The sequence below is a fragment of the Sinocyclocheilus rhinocerous genome, unplaced genomic scaffold, assembly GCF_001515625.1.
Source record: "Sinocyclocheilus rhinocerous isolate Xijiao unplaced genomic scaffold, SAMN03320098_v1.1 scaffold934, whole genome shotgun sequence".
Taxonomy (NCBI): domain Eukaryota; kingdom Metazoa; phylum Chordata; class Actinopteri; order Cypriniformes; family Cyprinidae; genus Sinocyclocheilus; species Sinocyclocheilus rhinocerous.
Genome location: NW_015658752.1, coordinates 230,039 through 249,370, shown reverse-complemented (window position 1 = coordinate 249,370; position 19,332 = coordinate 230,039). Strand labels below are relative to the sequence as shown.

Here is a 19,332-nt window from a genome sequence, read left to right as displayed (position 1 = left end):
ACATATAAAAAAAAAAAATCAATTATTGAATCAAATATTTTCAAGTTGACAACTTTATGTAAGTAGACTTTCCTTTTTAATAACTAATTAGTTGGTTTGTGTCACTCTAAAAAATTCCCGTTAGATCAAATGACAGAAATCGGAATGATAACATTTTTAAAAATATACATATCAAAATATTTTTCAAATATATGATCAATTATTTGATAAAATAATTTCAAGTTGACAGCTCAGACTTTCATTTTCATAAATGCAGCTCATTTAAACAGAATTTAGAATTAAAATTTTTTCAAATTGATTTTGAATGATTCTAAATGCCTCTGGATCAAAGATAAAAAGTGAACACAAGAGCACTTTGTTAAAAGCTGTAAACAACTGTAAAACAACTTCATGCCCTCTTACCTCATCTGTCATTAAAGTAGCAATTGATCTGCCAATCTCGTGATATTGTGGTCCTTTACCCAGAGGCCCCAGCAGGATGAACAGGAACCTGACAGATCAGCCACAAAACAGTAATGGAACTGGTGTCAGGTTATCAATATAGACTAAACCGTCCAGCTCTATGCTCACCTGGTGGTAATGGGCACCTCTGCCAGGCCGTTCAGCAGTACAGCAGGAGAGAGGCGGATAAATGCCACGACAGGCCTGTCCAGAAACTCCAGCTCTCCAACCAAAACATTAGAGGCCTCTGCACCCGGAGGAATCTTCTTCATGAAGTGCAGGTCTATCTACACACAAATCATTATGCAGAGTCAGGTTACTGAAATGCACATGCACACTGAGAACAAAGCCTGGCATGGATGTTTTGAACAGGTTTGTTATACAGACCTTATTATACAGACTAAATAGATTATAAAAGGTGAGCCATCTGTAAATTGAATACTTTAGCAGTTATATAGATGTTCTTTAAAAAAAAAAGACAAAAACACAACAAAATTACTCACATTTTAACTACAATTTTAATGAAAATAAAAAAAAAACAAATGTAATTCAAAATGTTACTTAAAAAAAAACTAATTCAAAATATAAATAAAAACTATAACAGTACCTCAATAACACAAAAAAAAACCTAACCTCAGTATTTTCAAGCCATAATTACGCAACCCATCCATATCTAGGATTCTAAGTGATTTTCACATCTGGATATGGAATATTAAAAAGCATGAAAAACAAATCCATAAAGCTCTTTGTAATATTCTGGAATTCTGGTTCCTATGGAAATGCGTTCTTAGACTGGTTTAGGGTCAAAGGCCAAAATGATGTACAGAACCAAAGAGATTATGTATGTTTGCATAATGCAAAGACCATGTGTTGTGTAAGATTTCATAATATTACTCTCTATATTAATGCAGCATTTCATCACGACCCCTGTGACCCCTGACAGCACCGCAGCCGCTCTCTCATCTGTTCATGGGATCACAACGCTATACCCACTTAATGCAAGAAACAGAACAGTCTAATGTCAGGGAAAGAGGGTTTCAACCACAGTGTGTTTGAAGCGTAATCCCTCTTCCCAGAACAGACAGACGGCAGACGGAAGCGCTTCAGAGAAAACACACAGACCTCTGTGTACTGCACTGAACTGCAAGACATGTCATACTGTAAAAGTCTTTAAGTTGCTAAACCAAATATGGTGAAATATTTATATACTGTAGAATTAACAGGACATTTCACTATAAAATGCAGTAAGATTTGTGCTTTTGCGAAGAAAAAATTAAAAACGTCCATAAAATGTATGGAAATAAATGCATGTTTGTAGAATTCTACATTATATAATTACATTTATCAAGAAAATACATGTACTTTTAAGGGAATTGGTGATAAAATAATGATTTTTAAAATGATTTGTTATGCTTTTGTTTTTTGTACAATAAAATATCTGGTTATTTAAAAGCTCAGGGTTAAGATTTTTTAATGCTTTTGAAAGAAGTCTCTTATGCTCAAGAATCCTGAATTTATTTGCTCAAAAATACAGTAAAAATGGTAATATTGTGAAATATTATTACAATTTAAAATAGATGTTTTCTATTTGAATATATATTTAAAATGTAATTTATTCCTGTGATGCAAAGCTGAATTTTCAGCATCATTACTGCAGTCTTCAGTGTCACATTATTCATGTTAAAAACGGTTTTTGCTGCTTAATATTTTGTGGAAACATTTTATTTTCAGCTTTCTTGATGAATAGAAAATTCAAAAGAACAGCATGTATTTAAAAATAGAATCTTTTGTAACATAAATGTTTTTATTATCACTTTTGATCAATTTAATACATATTTACTGAATAAAAGCCTTCATTTCTACTAAACACACACCCCACACATTTGAATGGTTGTATATCATGGTTTCTGCATAAATATGAAGCAGCACGACTGTTTTCACCATTGATAATAATCAGCTGCAAATCAGCATATTAGAATGATTTCTGAAGGATCATGTGACACTGAAGACTGACGTAATGATGCTGAAAATTCAGCTTTGCATCGCAAGAATAAATTGCATTTTAAAATATATTAAAATAGCAAACACTTGCAATATATTCCACAATATCGCAGCTTTACTGTAAATTTGAGCACATACATGCAGCCTTGGTGAGCAAAAGAGACTTCATTAAAAACATCGTAATGCTTCCAAACTTTTGACAAGTTGTGCATCATTACCTTGCTGAAGTCCACAGCACTGTTTTCACGGCTCATGTCATTCTTGCCCCCTGTGGTTAGCGGTTGAGACTGCGGTGGAATCATCTGACCTGCAGACAGAGAGACTATCAATCAATCAATACTAATCAGTGTTAACCAGCCGATGAATGGAACGCAGCATAAGCATCGGCTGTATTAAATGTAGCAGATTGAAATGATTGTGTTTATGGATTGGTAGGAGAGAATGATTTTAATGGAGGTCTGTCATGATCTCAGATGTGTTTTGACCATCACTATTGATTACTACATCCATGAAGAGACATAATGAGCAGAGAGACGATGGCTCCTACTAACTTCACATTTTTGCCTTCAAAAATGGATATAAATAAATCACCAAGCATCACTTTATGGAAACTCGATTGCGCTCTACTCTAAAGGCAGCTAAAGCAGCTTTCAGCGCATGAAGCAGCACCAAAGCCCTTAGTTAAGAGAGCATCTCACATGGCATGAACAGATTTGTGTTTATTAGTCATGCTCGCTGCTGTTTTAATACAGTTTTGGCTCAGCTCTGCATGAATTACAGTACTAATGATGCTCTGTGCATCTGCACGGCACAGAACGAAGGGTCTGGTACACTTCATGCGTTAGCGTTAGCGTGTGGGAAGCTGGCAATCTTCCTAAACATACGCCCTGTATAAAGGTGATGAATATTCAATATAGCCTTCACCTTCCTCACACAGTGCAATATCATGTCATTTATCTGCCAAATTACACTGCTTATCTACTGGGGCAAATTGTATAACACTAAATTCACACTTATGCTGTTTACATTTGCTTTTATTTTGTAAATTACTTTGGACAAAATGCATAATGCATGAATGTAAATGAATCAATTTAGCATCAGTCTTAAGTAAACTAAACAAACTAAAAGAAACAATGCTACTAACTTTAACTACATTTTTCAGTTGCATGAATGTTGCTGCATTCAAGTACTTAAAAGCCATAGCTAGTCATGTTTTTGTGCAGAAAAAAAACATCAATGTATTGGAAATTTGTAAGCTTTGTTTGGCATTTGTGCTAAAACCAAGAGGAAAGGATGTGCATTAGGTGCCTAATTGACACTTTACTCTGTATTTTATCCTTGTGCAGCCAAAGAGAATCATGGGAAATGCAGTTCTGTCATCCAATAGAATGCAACAATCCCATTCATTTTCTCCATAAGGAATTGATTTTAAAGCTATCTCATAAACCATTAAAGACATATCTACTATGAGTTACAAGGCTGTTAATCGATGGTATACGCGTTTGTTGAAACCATCACCCTACATTATTTTAACAATAATTGTGTTTAAAAGTGGAATTCCTGGTGAAAAACTACATTACCCATGATTCTTCAAAGAAATTTCTACCAATCAGAAAATTGAAACAAGTTAATTGCACCAAAAAAACCTCTTTGGCACTGTAAAGTTTCCCTATGATCTCAAACTGCTTAAATATTTGTAAACATATACATATTATGCAATAAACATAAAATATGTTGTTTCTATAATCAACATATAAATTAATAGTTTTATATTTTTCTGTTGATTTTTAATGTCTAGTTCTTCATGAACCCAACACACAAACTTAAAGTACTTCTCACCAGCGACTATAACATTTTGATGTTGTTCATATGCACTTGTCTCTGACATGACATGAATGCAGTACATTAGAATATCTCAGTCTCAAAAAAACGTTTGGATTCATTTTAGTGAGTCGATTCATTCAGGCAGTTTATTTTAATGAACTTGTTCTGCAAAATGATTCTTTAAATCAACACTCATTTTAGTTCCTGGAACTTTCTGTGCATCATTTTATGCATTTATGTATATTAACATATTAAGACTGACAGTCCACACAAACTAAATGTACTTAAAGGAAAGCGTCTCACCAGTGATTATTATTTTGGTGCCGTTTATGTGCACTCATTTCATAAGTATGATCATTCTGACATTATCTGAATGCAGTATCTTAGAATATCTCCCTCTCAAAAAAAAAAAGTTTGGATTAATTTGATTGATTCAATACATTCAGAGAGTTCATTTTAATGAACTGGTTCAGCAAAATGATTCATTTGAATCATCACATAGTTCCTAGAACTTCTTGTGTATCATTTTATGCATATACAGTATGTATATTAACATAAGAATATCACTAACTCCCTAACATATATCCTTGTTTTTGTGCCAGATATATGTTCATTTAATCATAATTTTTATTATATAATTATAATAAAATATATTGCTTCTTAAGATAGCTTAAATATAGTTAGCTTGATTTTTTAATTTGTAAAAGTTGTAAACAAAACAAAGATTATTGGAGTACATTTTACAAGAAAACACTATTTCAGTCTTTCTACTTCAAAATGTCATGTTTAATTTTATGTCTTACTTGCTTAATTGTGAAATTTTCCAGCAATTTCTGAGAGAAAACTAATTCTACATCATATTTTTTTCAGTGTACTGTAAATTATGAGTGGCTTGTTGCTTCGGCAAAACTTCACAATCACCTTCAGAGGAGCAAGCAACTAAATGAATCCAGCCATGGCTATTGAAGAGGTTTTTAGCTTAACAACTTTGGCTATTTGTTATTAATATAATCTCAGAGAATCATGCATTCTCGCAGCCCGTCTCAGCATTTTAGACTACATTTTGTTTACCACGTGCAACCTATCCGCTGAGATAACCACCTTCACACGTTATGTTTTAGGAAGCACTAGAGCAGAAGGGAAAGTCTCTCAAGTTAAAAGTTGCCTGGATCCAAGCCGTCGTCTCTGTCCAGGCTGAAGGAGGTGGCGGGGTTCTGGTTTGGGTGGGTGGATGTGGAGGATGGAGGAGGGAGAGGTGAGCAGCACAGAGACCAACATGGAGAACAGGATGAGACCTGCCCATCATTCCCATCACAAACAACTGATCGCCACAGAGGAGACTTAAAGAGATGAGATGAAGCGCCTGCAAGACATCACTGAGATGTGTGAGTTGATTTTTGGGAGTGACAGATTTCTACTGAAACCAGCAACAACAGACAGTCAAATGAACAAGTTTCAGAAGTGACCACTGCATTAAATAAGTAAACAGCCTAAATTATTGTTCCATTTCCAACTCATCTTATTTTTCCAATTTGTAATTAATAAATAAATATTTTAAAAAGATAAATATTTATAAATATAAATATATACATAAAATAAAATTATAAATATTTATTAAAATTTGGTTGTTACGATTTTTTTAATGTTTTTGAAAGAAGTCTCATCTGCTTATCAAGGCTGCATTTATGTGATCAAAAATACTTTAAAATCATTTAAATTGTGCCATGTTGTTACAATTTAAAATAACTGTTTTCTATTTGAATATACTGTAGAATGTAATTTATTGCTGTGATCAAAGCTGGATTTTCAGCATCATTACTCCAGTCACATGATCCTTCAATAAAGACATTATAAATGTTTTTATTGTCACTTATGATCAATTTAATGCATCCTTGCTCATAATGACACTCATTTTATATTCATTTACTCAATCCAAACTTTTAACCTGTAGTAGTATATAGTGTTGATGTCATTTGCAGAATCAGACCTGCAACCTCCTTTATTTTCTGCGCAAGGGCAAATGAATACCGTTTTTGTCCATGCAGTTTGTATCAGACTGCCTCTTGCCGATGTCGGCGAAGGAGCGGACGATGGGAATCCGATTGGCCAGTTTCTTCTGGTTCTGGTGATGGTGCTGCTTCAGAAGAGCCTCTTTGATCTTCTTCCTGACATCCTCTTCAAGATGCCCAGCCACTTCCTGTTGGTCCAGCACCATTTCTAAGAAATTCAACATACAACATCACAAAGGATCAGCAGCAGAAGATAAAATGCAGTATTACAGGCCTAAAAAAAACACACACACACATCTTATTTTTTCAAAATGTTAATACATAAATAAATATTTTTATTTAAATATGTAAACATTTTTTAAAGAATTTAATGGATATAAGTTATGAATTTAATGGATATAATCTGTCACAGTCTTCTGCTGGAGTGCCCTTAAGAGCCATCAGAGGGCACTCTTTTGGACTTTGTGTTTGTTTTAACTGGACTGCATTTCCCATGGTTCCCCTCACTCTGCTCCCATCATCCCCTGCATCCTCATTGTTTCATTGGTTTCAGCTGTGTCTTGTTAGTTTGATCCTGCTGGTGTATATATGTTGGTTGTTTTGTTCGGGGCTTCAGTCTTGCTTTTGCTGTTATGTGTTCATGGCTCCGATTATCTTGTGTTTTTGCCTTGTTTTTCCCTGTTTTGGATTATTGTTTGGATCATTAAAAGCTGCACTTGGATCATTTTGTTTCTTGAGTCATCCCGTGACAGAATCAATATAAATATCACGCTTGTAACATCACCATGGAATATTAACAATTTGGCAATAATCTGATGTCATTTAGATGATCTTGTTACATGTTTATTGTAACTTTATACTAAAACGTGAACATTGGCACAGATGTGCAGCAATATAGATCTGCCGAATGCTATATTCATATTTGCCACCAAAGTGTTAATTATTCACTTCGAACCTGAATAATAAATAGAATGATGAATACTTAACACAGCATATGTCTGGCCAGTGCCGTCTTGATACAGAGCTGATGTGATCTTTAAATGGCTAATCTGTGCTAAATGTTTGGCAAAAACCTCATCTGTGTCTATTTTGCAGATGTTCCTTGAACTCTGCATCAAGAAACTGACATAGATGTTGATGACAAGCGATGGAGCAGCTGCTCAGAGATCCGGAAGATGCACAACAGCTTTGAGTAATGCAAAATTCACATGCTTAAGAGAGTGAGGTGCAAACACTGTATAATTCATGACTGACACTAAGCGATAAAGACAATTTCCACAGCGCACTCACCTCTAGAGGCTTGTTCTGCATTGAAATTACATTAAAAAAATACAGTTCGTATACAGATAGAATGATTAATTCTACAACACACTTTGACCTTTTGTGACAACATGATATTGTTGTCACAAAAGGTCAAAGTGTGTTGTAGAATTCATCATTCTATCTATTTTTCAGGTTATACATACATATATATATATAAATATTTTTTTTTCCCCTCTGTATCCAACTGAATATGCAACTCTCTCTCATGCTCAACTCATGAAATACTGACGTTCATAAGCTGAACATTAGAACCTTGTACATATGTGCCAATTACCTGAGCTTTAAACACTGTGAGTCTGTACATATGGCTTGAGCTCTCTTACACAAATCCCACAGAGATTAAAGTGTAAAACTCAGTTTAAGGTGTTCCTCAGCGGCATATGAGCACTGACACATCCTATTACAATGTGCTAATTTGACAATGGAAGCTAATTTGACCAGAAATAGCAAACATTTTATGAGCACAGGAAAGAATGAAAGGGTGAATCTCATGGAAACATGTTCAGGTCACAGTTCGCCATGCAATCAAAACAGGAAAAACAACAAATTATATTTTACAAAATGAAAATTAAGTCTATTTTTATGACCACTATTTTTTTTTTTTTGCATTTTTAAATGATTTTCAATCACATTTTCCAAAAACTCTCATTACCGTAATGCATGTTTTATTTTTACATTTTCTAGAATTAATTATTCTCAATAGTGATTCTCATTTGTACACTACAATTTTGACTGTATTACAGTACAAGATGCTAGAATACAATTTCATTTTTAAAAGTTAAATTAGTGTAAAGACAGTTCAGCAAATACTACAGTGATGTATAAACAGTTTACCATTTTATTCACATTACAGTACTAAAGAATGGGATTTCTTTGCATTAATGAGAATTATTTGGGGAACTGCAATTCTCATAAAAATTATGTCTCAATGCAAACATTAACCAAAAACGCTTAATGTCTTTTCTCCATTTTTTCCCCTTTTTTATTGACTTTTGGGTTAAATGTGACCTAGAAATGACAGATTTCACCCAAAAGCCCAATGTGTTTCTATTGAAATCAGTTCTACGACCATATGTTGAATTTCTTTAGGATAAAACACAACCTGCAATCTCCTCCAGAGAGCTGGCTCTCATGTCCAGCATGACGGTGCCGTTGATGATGCAGCTCCGCAGCTCAAAGAGACTGTGCAACGAGAGTGTCGCAACGTACGGTTTACTCCAGCGCTCACCTCCATCCTCCACGTCCTCTTCAAACTTCAGCCACCTGGACAAAGAGACACAGACATGGTTAAAGGAATAGTTCACTCAAAAAAATTAAAATTTGCTGTAATGAACTCGTCCTCAGGCCATCCAAGATGTAGATGAGTTTGTTTCTTTATCAGAACTGATTTGGAGAAATGTAGCATTACTTCACTTGCTCACCAGTGGATGCTCTGCAGTGAATGGGTGCCGTCAGAATGAGAGTCCAAACAGCTGATAAAAACATCACAATAATCCACAAGTAATCCACACCACTCCAGTCCATCAGTTAACATCTGGAGAAGACAAAAGCTGCGTGTTTGTAAGAACAAATTGTAAAAAACAAAATTAAGACATTTTTAACTTCAAACCATTGCTTCTGGACAAAATGAGTCCATAATCCATAATAACGCTTCCTGCAGTGAAAAATTCCATCTCCTGTTGTCTCTCACATCAAAATCCACCCACATATTTGTTTAGAGCTGTTTTGGACTGTTTTTGTTTGTAAACGGTGCTTGATCTGTGCAGATTTCTCTCCTGATTCAGACAAGACAACTTTTTCGCTGGAGGAAGCAATATTATGGATAGAGGAATCATATTTTAGCCGGAAGCAATGGTTTGAAGTTAAAATGCCTTAATGATGGATTTGTTTCTTACGAACACACAGCTTTTGGCTTCACAAGATGTTAACTGATGGACTGGAGTGGTGTGGATTACTTGTGGATTATTGTGATGTTTTTATCAGCTGTTTGGACTCTCATTCTGACGGCACCCATTCACTGCAGAGGATCCATTGGTGAGCAAGTGAAGCAATGCTACATTTCTCCAAATCTGTTCTGATGAAGAAACAAATTCATCTACATCTTGGATGGCCTGAGAGTGAATGAATTGTCAGCAAAATTTTTATTTTTGGGTGAACTATTTCTTTAAAAACAACCATAAATGCAGCCAGAATACCAATGTCTGTGGAAAATAAGAGCTCCAAGATACATTTCAGAATTAAGAGCATAACTTTCATATGAAGCTCTCGTACAAATCCAGAAGAACCAAAATACAGTGTACGAGATGTACAGTACAGACTTTATTTCATATGCCAAATATATCATATTTGTCCTTTTTGGAGCTTGACAGCACTATGAACTGTCATGAACATTATGCAGATGAATAAATAATAACATAAATAACCTTCCTTATAACTTTTAATGAATAAGTAAATGGGAATTTGTGTTGCCTCATGTGAATTTTTTATATTTTTAGATATAAAGCATTACAGTCTACATGTTGTCTTTGCTTATTGAAGAAAAAATGAAAGCAAATCTCATGCTGCGCGCACTTGCATTTAGATGTGATGGCATATGACAATGTAGAAACCATCATCATTATAAGAGCTTTATTTAGCCTTTCTGTTTGATCACACGCACACAAATATTACATAACAATGCTTCTTTATATAACCTCAGCTCTCTTGGAATAATGCTGCTCAACAGATTTAATGCATTAAACATCACTCATGCTCTCAAAACACACGAGAGCAGCCAAGAATCAATCTCTGAAAAACACTGCGCATTATCGCGTGATGTCAAAATATTGATTCATTATTTGTGGGCTAATAACAAATAAAGATTGCTGAGATGGAGAAAAGCATAAATCTTTTAAAAAATAGTTTAAAGCTCATGTGTCAAGTGCTTTAAAATGTAATTTGTGCATTTATTATGAATCTGAACTAACCATGCAGTGTCCTAAACAAGCGGAAATATCTTTTTTTTTTTTTTTTTTTTACAGATTTGCATGTACTGACCGTGGTACATTTCCATGAGGGCCATTTTGTGATGCCATTTCCTGTTCTTGGGGTTTCTTGTCACATGCATTGGTCATATGACAAAATATGTAAATGTCCTCCTTTTGTCATGTTTATGTTTTGTTTTCCCTCTGTTCCTGTCTCCTGTTTCTGTATGCCCTTATTTGGTTATGTTCCTGTCCTCATTATAGTTCGTTATGTTCATTTGGTTGGATGATTAAAGACAGTTACTTTGAGTTAATCCCACGTCTCCTCGTTTCGCCACAGAAGGCAACCGTGATACCTGTGTGTTGTTTTTACTACACTTAGTTGTTTTTTCTAATATCATATCATTTTAGTTTTGATTTTGATTTGTTTAAGTTTTAATTATATGTTATGTGCTTTTGTCATTTATTAGTTTTATTTTTTTATTTCTATTATACCATACATTTTTATTTTTATTAAATTTTTAGTTTTAATTTGACCTTTTTATGACATCATATCTTTTTGATTGTCAAATCAAATAACCCCAAGAATAAAAAAAACATAAAAAATAAATAAATAAACAAACAAAAAATACCTTGGAAAATAATTATTAGGATATGTACACTCATATTCTATTCAAGGTTTACAGAAAATCACTTTTAACTATATGATTATTCCACTTTTTTGGAGACACTGATGAAAAACACCAGACGAAATCTCAGATCAGTTATTTTAATATTATGTATATGCCATATATATATATATATATACACACACACACACACACATTTTTATATTTTTGGTTTTCGTTTTTAAATTCGTTCTTAAATTTTAGCTTAAGTTTTAGTAATATGTTAAGTGCTTTTGTCATTTTTATTAGTTTTTTTTTTTTTTTGCCTACATTTGTATTTTTTTATTTCATTTGAATTTTTAATTCGACCTTTTTATGACATAAGATTTTTAACTGTCAAATCAAATAACCCCTAGAAAAAAATATAAATATTTAAATAAATTAATAAATAAATATACACTCATATTCTATTCAAGGCTTATGGAAACTTTTTTTCACTTTTTACTAGATGATTGTGCCACTTTTTTGGAGACATTTGATAAAATCAGGATTAAAGATTATGTCATATATATTTAATATTTTCTTTAAAAATCTGTATTTTATGTTATTTAAAAAAAAAAAAGTCAGACATTATTATATGTCATTAACCCATAAGTGCATACTGAATGACTGAATCCAGACAGGTGAAGTCACATGACCGAGTCACATGGGGCAGTACCTGGCGGTTTCTCTCCACTCAGCATCCTCTCCGTCACGCAGGCAGATCTCATCCAGCTCGGTGAAGAGGTCGTGTGGTATGTGCTCTTCATCATCATCCTCAGTGCCCAGCAGAAACTGAACCCTCTGAGAGGGAGTATCTGTGACACCGCATTTCAGTGACTTCAATAAACCACCAAGCTCAGTTCAAAAGGTCACATGGCTAAAATAGGCAGCTAAAAGCTTCAGAGACCCGAAACTGTTCTGTGTTCAACACACATTTTGTGGACAATAATAAAGCACAGAAAAGAAGCAGCTGCTCTCTGAGTCATCATGATGAGCTGCTAAAGGAGCAACACACACTCAAACTCTGAGCCTGTCGAGATCACAGCCAAACAGAGACAGAGAGAGAGCTTCAAAGAAACATAATACAACAGGACAGACCATCAAAGAGAAACAGAAATGATGAAAGGATATCAGAAGGAACAGAGGAAGACAGCAAACAAACAGAAAAAGAGGTTCTTACTCAGTATTTTTGTTGTTTTTGCAAAACATCTAAATATTCTTAATTCAAGATACCTTTGCTTGTGATGAAAAATGACATTATTATTTAAATAAATAAATGAATTACATTTTAATTTGATTAAAATTTTAACACATTTATTCAAAATTTAATTTGCTTACCTCGCTGGCAGATTTTATTTTTATTTTATTTTTTGTTTTGTTTTGTTTTAAGCATAAATTTGCTTAATTTTGATATTTTTTTAGTAAACAAAATTAACATTTTAAATCATTTTGTGTCTCAACTAAATGTATCTTGACTTAACCCTGTAAAGACATTTTAATAGAACAGTTTATTGAACCTTTAGACAAATTTGATGCATCAGGCTTTTATGGCTCATATATTATGATACAGTGAGATCTCAGTTTCATTCAGAGGCCCAAACTGTCACTATATATATATATCACAATAATATGTCGTATTTATTAAGATGATATTTAAATGCCTAGATTGATGATCAAAACATATAATGCAGTGCAATACAATGATGATTGAGAGATGAACAAATAAATCCTCAAGCCTGATGATCATATTTTATACTCACATTTGAACATGATATTTATAATAAATGATATCTTGCTAATCAAGTGAATCCAAGCTGAAACTGTTCATCTTGAAATATTACTAATAACACCAAATGTTTACTTTATAAAAATGTTTTATCAGATTTCGCAGCAAAAAGACGCATGAAGCGCGAGCTGAAGCAGGACGTTTGTACAATTACACTAAAAAGCCTTTTACTTGCTAAAAATGTATAAAGTATCAACCAGATGACATGGAGTACATTAGATTGTGTGCGACGGGTTTTTTGCAGTTTTGATCTTGTTGATCAGAAATGGGCTTTATAGGCAATGATGATTGAGAGATGAACAAATAAATCCTCAAGCCTGATGATCATATTTTATACTCACATTTGAACATGATATTTATAATAAATGATATCTTGCTAATCAAGTGAATCCAAGCTGAAACTGTTCATCTTGAAATATTACTAATAACACCAAATGTTTACTTTATAAAAATGTTTTATCAGATTTCGCAGCTAAAAGACGCATGAAGCGAGAGCTGAAGCAGGACGTTTGTACAATTACACTAAAAAGCCTTTTACTTGCTAAAAATGTATAAAGTATCAATCAGATGACAGAAGGCATGGAGTACAGTAGATTGTGTGCGACAGGTTTTTCAGCAGTTTTGATCTTGTTGATCAGAAATGGGCTTTATAGGGTTAAGAATGTTTAGATATTTGTACTGAAAAACAGGAGAAAAACACGGAGTAAGAAAGTCACTGAAGGAAGGATGGATGGTTACTGTATGAAGGAGATTCGTGTCCGTCTTCGACGCCCGAGTCTCTCTCCCTGCTCCTCTTTCTGTGTCGGTGTCCGTGATGCCGATGACGGCGGTGGGATCTTCTGCCCAGAGGAACATGAACCCCGATATACAGAGTCCTGTGACCTATCCATCAAACACAAACACAAGCACGCAGAGATGGTAGAAAATATAGAAAATGATTTCGTTCACGTTCTGAGGTCACTTGCTAATTAGCATTTTTTCAGCAACAGAAAACAGCACAGATCTCAACATAACTTTCTCTGAAATTAAACCTCATACACACTGTAAAAACATGATTTTTCACATTTCCAATTCTTCCAGTGCAATTGGAACATGCTAAATGCTCATCTATAAAAACTAAATATTTTTAAAAAGACAATATTTTAAAGATGTGGATAACAAATACTGGGCAAAATATTTTTTCAGACAATTTTGGAGCAATATTTTCCAGCAGTGAATGAATTGCTGTGATCAAAAACACCAGACCAGAATATAAGAGCAGTGTTATTTTAGTATTATTATAATATTCAATTTTTATAGTATTTATAGTTTTAGCTTTCATTTTTATATCAGATTTCATTTTAATTTTAGTTTAGGATTTAGTAATACATTATTTGTTTTTATTACTTTTTTATTACTCCTATTTTGCCTATTTTATTTAATTTTTGTTACTTTTATTTCAGTTTTAGTTTCATTTAGTTTATTTTAAGTTGCAAAGAAAACATTTCTAATTTTCATTTATTCATCTTTTCATCTAACATTCGTATTTTATTTTAGCTTTATTTTAATTAGTGAAACAGTGTTATTTTAGTAATAATTATATACTATTATAGTGTTCTGTTTTTACTATTAAAGTATTTGAAGTATTAGCTTTTATTTTTGTATTTTCTGTTTTAGTTAAAGTTTAAGTATGTTATGTACTTCCATCATTTTTGTTTTTAATGCTTCTATTTTCTATTTAATTTAAAGGGGTCATATGATGTTGCTAAAAAGAACAGTATTTTGTGTATTTGGTGTAATGAAATGTGTTTATGTGGTTTAAGGTTAAAAAAACACATTATTTTCCACATACTGTACATTATTGTTTCTCCTCTATGCCCCGCCTTTCTGAAACGCGTCGATTTTTACAAAGCTCATCGGTCTGAAAAAGCGAGGTGTGCTCTGATTGGCCAGCTATCCAGTGCATTGTGATTGGCCTGATTGGGCTTGAGTGAGCGGAGGCCGGCGGCTTGAGTGAGTCTTTGCAACTTTATTTGGGCGGTGTTATGCAAATCTTCCCACATCGTGAGGTAGATATGTGGGGGCGTGTTAGAACGAGGCGTTTTAGGTAGGCGTGGTTGACTCTTAACTTTTATAAAGAATATCTCTTTGGATTTGAGACTTTAGTCTTTGCAACTTTACAGATCTTCTTTATGCACCAAGAGCTTGTAACACTCCGAAGAGAAAGGAAAAAATGAAATCGCATCATATGACCCCTTTAATAAAAAAACATATTTCAGTTTTTCATTCAATTTTTTTCATTTAATTTTTAAGCAATATTTTCCAGCACTGAATGAAATATGTGTAGGCTACATTAAAAAATCAACATTTCAACATAATCAACATTTATAATTAACTGTGTTCATTCCTGCATGGGTTTTCTTTTTACTGACTCTGAATTGCAATGTATGATGGGATTGTCTTTTCCATAAATGACAAATGCAGTGCTGCTTTAGTATTCAGCCAAAAGAAGGCATCTTAGAAGGCTGCATAATTATGCTGTAACTCATTTGGAATAAGTTTCCTTCATAATTATGAATTATAAAGCACAATTATAAAATAATTATACAGTGCCTACTTTTTGGAACGGATGCTGCCTTAAACATATGAAACCTGCTGTCTAGGAAGGCTGCTCACTAGGTTTTGAAGTGGATAATTCACTAGAGTCCTGCGATGGGAAACGCTCAATGACATGAGCTTACAGATACATTTCCAAAGCTTTAGACTTTATACCAGGGGCGTAGCAGCCGCGGGGGACGTGTCAGTAAAAGGTTATTCTGTCCCCTGCACTTTATTTTTACCCACCGCCGATATTTCGATATTTCCGCCCGTGCTTTATACGATCGACATGGTATGTTTACAAATGCTGAAAAGTCATGACATGTGAAACTTGAGATGCCGTGCAGATGCTCATAAGATTCAGAGGTGCGTCTGTGATCAAAAACACCAGACCACAATATGGTATTTCAGGATTCTTTGACGAATAGAAAGTTCAAAAGAACAGCATTTATTTGAAATAGGAATCTTTTGTAACATTATAAATGTCTTCACTGTCAATTTTGATCAATTTAATGCATCTTGCTGAATAAAAATATGAATTCCTTTAAAAAAAAATTGAACGCTAATGCCTTAGAATTTGGGACAAATAAAATTAACTGCAAAAAACAAAATCACACATATGATATTTATAAACTAAAAATGTCTCCAAAAATATTTTTTGTTTAAATTCTTAGTATGTATTTACCCTCTAGCTCCTCCTTCTCCAGTCCAGCTTTAAGCATGGAGCGAGTGCCTCCTCTGTCCACCACGGCCTCCTCATCATTCCTCTGTGTGTAGAGAGAGACAGAGAGAGAGAGAGATAGAGATGTCAGTGTGAAGGTCTGTCTCAGAGCGACAGATGCAATGAATGCGTCTCACTGACAGATGCATTTGTCCCGGACCGTCATACAGAGACACACTGACCACACGCATGCTGTCTTAAAGGTGACATATCATGAAAATCTGACTTTTCCAGGTTTTAAAAAATATGTGAAAAAGAATGTGTTTTTCGAACAGCCTAGTATGAGAGCCTGTTCTAGTACACCCCCAAAACAAAATCAAGACTTTGTAAAAGAGCATAATAGGACCCCTTTAAAATAACACTGACAGTATGTCATTATTATTAATACTACATTACTAATATTAATATTAATAAAGAGACAAAAATCACATTTAAAATGTACATTCTATTTACTACTAAAAATATTTAAATTATTGTTTTTATATTATTATTTTTTTAAAATTTGATGAGACAATCTAATCATTTATGGGTGATTATGGGTGGTTGCTAGGACATTGTCATACAGTTGCTGAGCTCCATACAAGTTTGAAATGAAAGTGAGTACCTAATGATAAACAAATGTATTGCTGTAAACAAAGAAATATGATTCCCATGCATATGCATTGCTTGAGGACACTGCTGCATTTTCATCCAGTCCCTCGATGTTTCGCTCTGTTTTCTATGGGAATGAAAGTGCATTCCAATTACAATCCAGTTACCATGGTTACTAATGTAGCCAACAGCAGCAGCCTCTCCATGAAATCAAACCGACTCGTGTTCTTCAACAAAGACAATTTTTTTTTTTGTGAGTTTCATATTGAAAGCTTCACCAAACATGACAGCGAAACAAACAAACAAACAACAAAGACAGTGCTAGACAGGTATCGGTGACAATATGAGCACCTTACAACTGAACAAATGGCAGTTTTGAAGTCATTAATATGCATAAACATTAGTATGTAGAATATACACAATAAAAATGCATATTAATATGTATATCTTTTCTAATAAAAAAAAACATAAAATTATAAAAAATTATAAAATTAATGGGAAATTTTAGTGATTTAATATTTAAAGGATATTATTAATATCAAACAGGCCAAAACTGCACATTATTGTTTTTGTCCATCATTTTATGACAACTGAATATGATCAATAATTAATTTTCCACTGTTTATAAAGTCATATTAAATACCACAAAATGCGGGAACTGATAAAATGCACACTACCGTTTGAATGAAGTCTCTTCTGCTCACAAAGGCTGCATTTATTTGATCAAAAATATTGTAAAAACAGTAAAAATGTGAAATATTATTACCATTTGAAATAACTGTTTTCTATTTGAATATATTGTAAAATATAATTTATTTCAATGATGCAAAGAATTTTGCAGTTTCTCCAGTCTTCAGTGTCACATGATCCTTCAGAAATCATTCTAATATGCTGATTTATTGAGAAATTTTCTAACATCATGAATATCTTTACGGTCACTTCTGATCAATTTAATGAATCCTTGCTGAATAAAAATACTAATTTCTTAAAAAATAAAAAATAAACTAACCCCAAAATTTTGAAATGACAATATGCAAGTTGCTTTGGATAAAAACATCTGCCAATTGCATTAAGATCAAACTGCTTTTCCTCAAGTTAATCAATCAATGTTGGTTGTAATTTCATAGAAGACGTCTATGTACAGTATAAGAGTTTCAATGTGATTATTTAATGCAGGTTTTAAATATAGCAAACTTCAAATCATTCACTGGTCTCATATATTTCATGCAGAAATACAACTAGAATACAATTACTCATCGCTCAGCTTCAGCACAAAACAAATTAGTGTCATAGTGAGCTCTTGAGGGAATCTTTAATTAGTGCAAAAGAATAGCTGCTAGTCTAATAAACAGGGTTAAAGCAGTTTCTAGTCGAGATTCCCTTCATGTCAGTGCATAATGAAAGCAGGCTGGATTTGTGCATTTGTCCTCAACAGACAGCATTACTGACCAGCTGCTAATCGCAACAAGCTGGTGTTTTAGCGCCTCATTACTGAGAAACACGCAGCATTAAAACAGATGGTGCCGAGCCAAGATCAACCTTCAGAGCAATTACATAAGAGCAGAAATACAGTCTTACCAAAAAAAAACAACAACAACAACATGCAATACTGTTGCACACATACACGCAAACTATGCTAGAATAATAATATTCAATATTTATGTCAACATTTACACTACCACTCAAAAGTTTGGGGGCAGTAAGATGATTTTGTTTTTGAAAGAAGTTAAAACTTTTCTTCTGCAAGGATGCATAAAATTGATCAAAAGTAACAGTAAAGACATTTATAATGTTACAAAATATTTCTATTTCAAATAAATGCTTTTTTAACTTTACATTTATAAAGTATCCTGAAAAAAAAAACGTATATCAGGGTTTCCACAAAAATATTCAGCAGCACAAACATTTTCAACATTGATGATAAGAGGGGAGTCAAAAGATAATTATGTCATCATTAGGGTTGCCAATTAACTTCAGAAATAATTGTGATTCTTTATCTTATTCTTTAAGAAAATAGTGTTTATTCTTGTATTCTTGTAGAAGTGTTTATTCTTTAAGAAAATAAGGGACAGAATAAGGGATGTTCCAAATATTTGTGCTGTACCATAATGTAGGCTGTCTGTTTTCAGAAATAATCACAATTGTTTTGCTTAACCTATTTATGTACAGTTATTCAAAAAAGAATTATACAAAATGTCATCGGCCTGAGTAAACTGTACCATTATAGAATTGTGACTTCACAAGTGTAGTAATTTAGGAGGTGAAAATACTGTGAAATTACAAATGGCATGAAATTTAAAAGTGTAACAACTGAAGGTCTATATGAAACGTCAGTCAATCAAGCATTTTTTTTAAACAATGGCACTTAAAGTTTTGAACTAAAATATTATTGCAACCATATAGCCTTTGAATGAATGAAAATGCATATTTTTCAATTAAAGAAAAC

General features: G+C 33.3%; 1 protein-coding gene across 2 annotated transcripts in view; it reads right to left on the bottom strand.

Annotated features, from left to right (window-relative positions):
- The window catches only part of LOC107722898 (sodium-driven chloride bicarbonate exchanger-like), a 65,925-nt gene that overhangs the window by 28,934 nt on the left and 17,659 nt on the right, over positions 1-19,332 (bottom strand). For both annotated transcript variants that reach the window (XM_016531394.1, XM_016531395.1), the window contains 8 exons: positions 16,260-16,341; positions 13,736-13,879; positions 11,888-12,026; positions 8,701-8,861; positions 6,295-6,483; positions 2,661-2,749; positions 571-728; positions 403-490 (listed from right to left, as the gene is read on the bottom strand). In XM_016531394.1, coding sequence (XP_016386880.1) covers positions 403-490; positions 571-728; positions 2,661-2,749; positions 6,295-6,483; positions 8,701-8,861; positions 11,888-12,026; positions 13,736-13,879; positions 16,260-16,341 — 1,050 coding nt within the window. The remainder of the gene's footprint in view (positions 1-402; positions 491-570; positions 729-2,660; positions 2,750-6,294; positions 6,484-8,700; positions 8,862-11,887; positions 12,027-13,735; positions 13,880-16,259; positions 16,342-19,332) is intronic.